Genomic DNA, 8,434 nt, shown 5'->3' on the forward strand with positions numbered 1-8,434 from the left:
GAAGAAAAAGACGACGGGAAGGAAAGGGGAAAGAAGTAGTATAGGGGAAGCAAGAAACAGGAGAAAGATTAAGACTAGGAGAAAGACAAGAAGAATATAAATGAGACAGAGACAAACATCCTCACACATACATTTGCGTAGAAAGTAAAGAGAGTGAGAAAGCGAAGTAGTAGGGAAAGATATTTAATACGCAAGATATTTAATTAGCAAGTCTGATTCAACTTACAAATTCTCTAAACTGGTAAGGTCTTGGAAGGTGTGTTCTAGAATATTCGTGAATTTGTTAGTACTCAATTCTCTGCAACATAAAGGTAAGTTTATAAGAAATTCATAGGGAAAGACGTGTGATAAGATATCAAATATTACGGCTAGAAATTAAATTTGACATTAAAGAGTGAATTAAATGATATATAAAATAAGAAATTGCAACGAATATTCATATTAATAGGATTACTTGTGGGTCTATAAAAGTGTGTACTACTAAACAGATATAATTTGCATCCGTCAGTTATGTATATATAGTTATATGGGAATGGGGAAAATAGTAGTGGAGGAAAAACAACATTGCAAGGAGAGGAAGACATTGACATATAGAGATACATCGTTTATGAAATAGCATCAACGAGACTAAACCAACTTACATTATCTTTAAATTGGTAAGGTCCTTGAATGTTCCTTGTTCAATGGTCATAATTTTATTATTAGCCAGCCAACTGTAACATGAAGCGGGGTTTATAAGAAATATCAGAGGCAAATTTGAGATAAAATATAAACTTTAAGAATAAACTATTATGTTTAACATGAAAGTGATAATTAGAGAGAAGTAAGTAATAATTATATAAAATAAGAAATTGTGATGAATGTTGATCGCTATAGGAGTTACAATGGATCAACTCCTAAAAAATATATATTGTATTCCTCTTATTTGTGTCTACTTGTTCCAGAGATTTTTAATTTGACATCCCATAAATTATTCTGTGGATTTATATTTTACAGCATTGGATAATTTATTTGTAATTTTTGTTATGTAGATTATTTATCACACATTATTATATAATGACAATATCCATTGGGGAGGCTAAAAAGTTGGAGTAAGTCTGTTGTACAAAACCATTATTTGTTTTTCTGGTGTTTAGTCACATGAATTGTGATGATGCGTATAAACATCTGAGTGTCATACTCGGTGAATTATGACCTAATGAGAAGTTAGATTTTCCTGAAAACTTTCAATGCAACATTATTCGTTTGTATTCATTTATGCTTTATTTATATGTATTTATATATACGTATACACAGAAGGAAAACTGGGAAGCTAAAGAAAAGAGAAAGAGTAGGACAAAAATGAAGAAAGAAAGACTATGACAAAAAATGAAAAGGGAAACAAGAAAGAAAGGGAGAAAAAAGAAAAGAAGTGAATTGTGAAGAGAAGGAAGAACGAAGGGGAAATATATGGTGGATGAAGTGGTGGAGAAGAAGAGAAAAAATAGGATGAGGAGAAAAAGAAAAAGAAAGGTTGGAAAAATTCTGAAGGAAAAGGAATAGGGAGGAGAAGGAAGTAGTAGTAGTAGTAGTAGTAGTAGTAGTAGTAGTAGTAGTAGTAGTAGTAGTAGTAGTAGTAGTAGTAGTTGAAGAAGAGAATGATATAAAAGAAGGGGAATAAAAGAAAACGAAAATGAGGGAACAGTATGGTAGAGGTATTAATAGCGGAAAGACAGGAAAAAGAAGAGTATAAAAGATAGAAGAAAGACTGTATGTAGTACTGTATGTAGTAGAGAGAAATAGACCCCATACACAGTCTTACATACAGATAGTGAGAACGAGAGGAAGACATTTAATATATAGAAATATATCATCAATAAAACAGTATCAACAAGACTGATCCAACTCACAGTTCCTTTAAATTGGTCAGGTTTCGTAAGGTACGTTCTTTAATTTCTTTGACTTGGTTATTATTCAGGGATCTGTAACAGGAAAAGGATTTGAAAAGAAATTGTATGGGGGAAAATTTGTGATAAAATATCATGTATAATGTATAATCATAAAATATCGTATATAATCATGAAATATCATATATGATCATAAACTATCATGTATAATCATAAAATAAAGAGATATTTATAGAAAATCAGAGATTGTGATGAATGTTGATATTAATAGGAGTAGTGATATACAAGAGTATACTTCTGAAAAATATTGTAATTGTACTGTATGTGTATTTAGTTTTCCCAGAAGTTTTAAATCGTATATTCCGTTAATTATTTCATGGCTTGTGGATTTTTATATTCTATTGTGATTTGCCTGAAATTATTGTCATGTAAGATTATTTATTTCACACTTTCTTTTTGCGACGTTGGGCAAAGTAAGCCTGCTGTATAAAACCATTGTTTTTCTCGTATTAATTCACATATGGATTGTGGTGGTGTGTATGAACATCTGAGTAGTATCAGATGTCATACTTCCGGTGATTTGATTTAGCTGTGAGACTTTCCTGAAAATTTGCTATACCACACTATTATGCTTTATGTATATACATCTCTATGTCGTCATTGTCGCAGGCGTCGGCGGCGGCGGCAGCGGCTGCTTTATCTCATATCCGTGAATTTAGTTTCTTCTTAGCTAAATGACTTTATGGTGCTGATGGCTCTGTAGATCAATTATTGCATAGAAAAGTCGATGATATTGACTGTTTGGTAATGTTGATGGACGAAGTGGTTGATTTTGTTGAACTTTCCTTTCCTGTCATTTGATTTCTTCCTTTTCTCGTCTGGTGGCTTCGAAGATTTTGCTTCCGATGGTGATAGAACACCACCATTTGGTACGGTTTCAGGTTTATGTTTCAAACGATTTAGGCTCAATTCCAGTGACTTTCAGTGTTGTTTTGAGTTGGCCCTTGCATCTTTTCCCTAACTCGAGCTTCTGCGTTGAAGGACAAATGGGAAAACAAAGAAAGGAATAGGAGTAGGAGGACAATTAAACAAATAACGAGAAGTCGAAAAAGAATGAAAAGAAGGAGAAAAGGAAACTGAAAGAGAATAATGAGAATGGTGAGAAGGAGGAAGAGGTGATGGACGAGTAGGTGGATGAGGAAGAGGAGGCAATGATTGAAGAGGTGGAGAAGGAAGAGAAAAACAAAACAAATGTAGGAAAAAGAAAAGGATAGAAGTAGAAAGTAAAAGCTTTTTAAAATGAGGATATTGTGAAGAAGAGAAGAGAAGGAGGATGAAGATATCTTAACTTTTCTCTCCAAAAACTCAACGCCAGTTTTTGAAAAAATAGACTTAAATTGGACTTAAAGCCATGGTTTTTAGCGTAACATTCCCAGAAATGCAAGAAGTTATTTAAACTATCCTGTGATCCTTCCCAATCAAAAAGACGTCATCAATGAACCGTAACCAGAGTGCTGGTTCCTGACCATGTAAGGATTTGAATGTCTTCAGTAACTGTGTCTCGAATTTCGTATTGATGATATTAGCGAAATTAACTGCCATGGGGGTACCCATGGCACCCCACCCCCTCGTCTAGTGGTAAAAATTTTGTCCAAACTTCATTGTGTTACTTCACAAACTTTAATAACTTACAGAGAAAATTAGATTGGAAAACTCTTGTTTGACCGTTTTTCAAAGGGATTCATGCATGCTTCAACCCCTTCATCGTAGTCAGTATTGGCATATAGTGAAGACCTCTCATCGTGGTCATCCATGAATGACTACCTGCAACCTTTGATTTTCGCATCTTTTCAAAAAGACATCAAGTGCTAAGAACCTTTCTGATGAACTTATCTGTTCCGAAGAGGCCAACCTTCTGTGGAAGTTATACAGGACATTCATTCCAGCCTTCTTTAACCATTTGCCTGTGTCATTACTCACAGTTCTTAATGTATCAATTATCACAGGTACAATGTTTATACATTTCATATTCCAAATCCTCACAATCTCGAATTTTAAGGGGTTGTTTCTTTTAAACATTTCTTCTTTCTTCACAATCCTAGTATCAGCTGGACATGATCGTCCTCTCAGTAAATTCGTTGTTTTTCTTGTCAATTGTTGTTATATTTGATTTGTCATTTTTTTTTATCCGTTTGTAATTTTCCCACTCAGGCACCCTTTTTACCTGATAATTATACAAAATATTCCCAGCTTCAAATCTCCATTTCTGACAAAACTTCCAGTGCAAAGCTTTCACTTGGTCTTGCTTTCATTTTTTAAAATTCTCCCTTTGCCAACTTGGAGCATTCTGCAACAATGTGTGCCATTCTTTTATCCCAAATTCCACATGCTCTACACTTTGCTGACACCTCCTCATATACATACTTTCTCAAGTTGTTTGCAGCGCTTGCTCATGAGCTGCTGTAATAAGATCCTGCGTCTTTTTCAATTCCCCTTTTATCAGCCAAACCCAGGTTTTCGTTCCACATACATCCTCAGTGGTTTTCCAAAACGGACCATGCGAAGGTCTTTCTTCAATCTGTTTAATATGCTCTCTTTAAATTTCAACCTTATCCTTTTCTCGTATTCCACACTTGATCATTTGTTCATTATCATTTCTTACCGTTAGTAACTTCTTCGCTGTTCTGTAGATAATCTACTAAGCCGTTTTGTTCCATCTGCACACACTCTTCCACAACAATGAAACCTCTGCCACCCTCGGTTCTCTTCAATTACAACTGTCTTTCGGGTTGCGGGATTCATACATAGTCGACAGCTTTATAATTTTTCGAGTTTCTGTATTACGTTTTTTGTCCAATCTACAGTTCCAGTTCTACATCTGATGACGGGCGCTTCTCTTGAATTTATTGTTTCAATACCATTTTTCAAATACAACTTTGGCAGTAATATTTTTTCATTCACCTTGTATACTCCCTTTTTGTAATTTGTTCCATCTCTTCATGTTTTATCTCATCTACCTTCAGTATTCTCAAATACTTATAAAACTATCCCTTTTCAACAGCTATCATTGACATTTCAATTCTCTGGCTTTTTTTAGAATCTTCTCCGTTTCATTAACAATATAGAACACTTCAATCCCGAATCTCATGCCTACATCTTTTGAGAGAATGCAAACAATATGTATAGTACAAAACTTTCTAGCTAATTCGTATTTTTCGCATAGACAGAAGATAAACAAAATTGAAGTATATCTCTCTTTAGCCAGCCAGGTTCTAACGTTGAAGTAATGATAAAACAAAATCGAAATATATCTATAAGTTGCCAAGAAGCTTTAAACTTTAAAGAAAAATAATCAAAATATATCTATCCTTGGCCAACATGATTCACACGTCAAAGAAACAAATAAAAACATTAGCCAACAGGATTCGGGCGTTGATGAAACAAATAAAACAAAATCGAAATATGTCTGTCATTATCCAGGAAGTTTCCAACGTTAAAGAAACAAATAAAGCAAAATCGAAATATATCTGTCGTTAGCAAAAAGATTCTGAAAATTAAAGACAACAAAACAGAATATCTTTCATTAGCTAACAAGAAACGTTGAAGGTGGACAAAATGAAGACGAATATAATGAAGAAAATAGGAATTAGAAGAAATGATAATATATGGAGATTAAGAAGGAGGAGGAGGAGAGGAGGAGGGGAGAAGGAAAAGGAGAAAAAGTAGATGATGATGAGCAGGAAGAGGATGTTATTGATGATGATAAAGAAAGAAGGAGAATTAAAAGATTATAATGAAGAAACAAAGGTGGAGAAAGAATGAAAAGAAGTATATATGATAACAAAGAACAAGAAAATGATTAAGGAAGAGGAGAACAAAGATAATGAGAAAAATAAGAATAGATTGAAGGAAAAAGAGAATGATATAAACGAAAGAGAATAAAAGGGATGAGAAGATGAGGCAAAAGAAGGAGAAATGTAGAGGAAAGAAATGAAGCACAATGCTTGGATGTTGTAGAGGCGAGAAATCAGGGAGAAAAGAGAGAGAGAGGAGGGTAAGACATTTAATATTTAGAAGTACACTGTCATTGAAATAGTACCAACAAGCTTAATCCAACATACAATATCTCTAAGCTGGTAAGGTTTTCGAAGGCTCTCTCAGCAATATTCGTGATGCTATTTCCATTCAGATTTCTGTAACATGAAAGTAACTTTATAAGAAATTCTATAGAGCAGATTTGTGGTAAAGTATAAAATGATATGGATAAACATGTAAAATATAGAATTAAATTACATTTATATAAATAAGAAATTGTGATGAATGCTCATATTAATAGGATCACCAGTGGATCGATACAAGTTCGTACTCTAAAAAAAATATAAATTGTATCTGTCAGTTATGTGTAATATAGTGGTGCTAGTTTTTTAAATCTTCATTTTTTAAAATTATTTTCTGGTTTGCGGATTTTATATTTTATATGGTTGTAATGTAGATTATTTATCAAATAATATTTTATAAAGACAATATCTGTTTCGGAAGCAAAACAAATAAAGTATATCTGATGCATAAACACCATTATTTGTTTCTCTGACTTGTAGTCTCACATTAATTAAGACGTAGTGTGAAAATATCTTAGAAGTAGTGGCTGTCATTTTCTTGTGACTTATGATGCATTGAGCTATGGTACTTTCTTAGAAAATCTGGATGGAAATATTATATACATATAATTCTGCTTGTTCGTTCGTTCACACGTTACGGTTTACCTAGTTAGAAAGAAGAGTGAGAGACGGAGGGAAGAAGAGTGAAAGAAAGAAGGAAGATGTATACATACGTATGTATGTATGCAAGTATATATATATGTGTGTGTGTACGCTAGATGGCGAAGAGGCGAAGAACGAGAGAAAAAGAGGGAGATAATGGTGTTAACAACGTGAGGTAGGGGAAAGTAATAATTATCATGCTAAGATCGAATGTGTAATGTTATTGCATGGTTAGTTGAAGGGAGAGGCGAAAAGAGAGAGTCGGTGTGTGTTAACGCTGAGAAGTGAGTGACATTGCTGTTACGTTGTGTGGTTAGTTAGAAAGAGGTAGAGAGTAGAAATAAAGATATAAACATGTTACGTGAATGGGCATGTATAATAGTTTAAGTGAGAGGCAAAGAAAAAGTTAGAGTGAGTGAAAGAGAAAGTGAACGTAAGTGAGGGAGAGCGTGTGAGTGATTATTGACTGAAAGGAACGCAATAGTGGAAAGCAGTTACATTTTATACGTGGTATGGTAGAATATTGTGACAGCCAACACAAATAAAAGTTTAGTTGTTATAGTTTTTAATGTTCAACTGTTTCTATACTTTTAATCCATCAATGTATCTATGTGGATAGATAGATTCATTGACGGATAGAAGATAGAAAGACCGATGGCCAGATATACCGACACATAGTTAGATCAAAGTGAAATAATCTTAGCAAATAGCTGCTGTGGATGTTACTTTCATCTACTTATGTGTGGCAGCCGAAAGGCTGAAGCTATGTTGGAGTACCTCAATTATTTAGGTTTCTTCAAATTATTTGGTTTTAATGTTTGTCTATATTTTTAGAGTAAGCAGCTACATACATCAACAAAAATATGCGTAGAATATGATAAATAGATAGATAGATACATAAATACACTAGTAAGTAGATAAGTCGGTAAGTTGAGGCATTGATTGATCGCTTCTTCAATACTGCCTATTTTGAATTGTACATCTTCTAAGAATCAAATGTTTCAGAAAAATACAATTTCGTCACACAATTTTCGAAATACCCGTGGAATTTCCACGGGTACTGTTTGTATATGTAGGTTTTTAATACATAGAAATATATCATCAATGAAATAGTATGAACAAGACTGGTCCAACTTACAGTTCCTTTAGACTGGCAAGATTCTGGAAAGGTCCTTCTTCAATATTTGTAATTTCATTATAATACAGATTTCTATAATATGAAAATGAGTTAAGATCGTATGGAGCAGATTTGTGATACACTATATAATATTACGGATAAACAATAATGTTTAACATCGATATAAAAAATAAGAAATTGTGATGAATCTTGATACCAATATGATTTCTGATTGGTCGATACACGTGTGTACTGAACAAAATATAAATTGTATCCGTCATCTATGGGCATCTTACATTTCGTTAACTATTTTCTGGTTAGTGGATTCTATATTATATTTATACTCTGTTGAATAACTTGCCAGTAGTTTTTGTACTGTAGAGTTTTTTTTACACTCCTTTATGAAGACAATATTTATTTAGGAGGCAGGAGAGTTCGAGCATGTCTGATGTAGAAAACTATTATTTCTTTTTTTATGTTTAGTCTCAGGTGAATTGTGGTGATGTATTTGAACATCTAAGTAACAGTGGCTGCTATACCCCAGGGGATTTATGGTTTGAACAATGGTACTCTCCAAGAAAACCTGCTGTTTTCTTGTGTCAAAAACGACACAATTTAATGGTTTGTAATTGTGCTTTATATATATATATATATATATATATATATATATA

The 8,434-nt window shown here is 33.3% G+C and overlaps 1 protein-coding gene across 1 annotated transcript in view; it reads right to left on the reverse strand.

Annotated features, from left to right (window-relative positions):
* LOC106878561 (leucine-rich repeat-containing protein 15-like) overlaps nucleotides 1–8,434 on the reverse strand; it is a 26,269-nt gene that overhangs the window by 1,555 nt on the left and 16,280 nt on the right. Inside the window, exons 4-8 of the mRNA XM_052977779.1 lie at nucleotides 7,785–7,856; nucleotides 6,008–6,079; nucleotides 1,890–1,961; nucleotides 642–713; nucleotides 227–298 (exon numbers count right to left, since the gene is read on the reverse strand). Of these exons, the coding sequence (XP_052833739.1) occupies nucleotides 227–298; nucleotides 642–713; nucleotides 1,890–1,961; nucleotides 6,008–6,079; nucleotides 7,785–7,856 (360 nt within the window). The remainder of the gene's footprint in view (nucleotides 1–226; nucleotides 299–641; nucleotides 714–1,889; nucleotides 1,962–6,007; nucleotides 6,080–7,784; nucleotides 7,857–8,434) is intronic.

This window comes from Octopus bimaculoides, chromosome 28 (assembly GCF_001194135.2).
Source record: "Octopus bimaculoides isolate UCB-OBI-ISO-001 chromosome 28, ASM119413v2, whole genome shotgun sequence".
Taxonomy (NCBI): domain Eukaryota; kingdom Metazoa; phylum Mollusca; class Cephalopoda; order Octopoda; family Octopodidae; genus Octopus; species Octopus bimaculoides.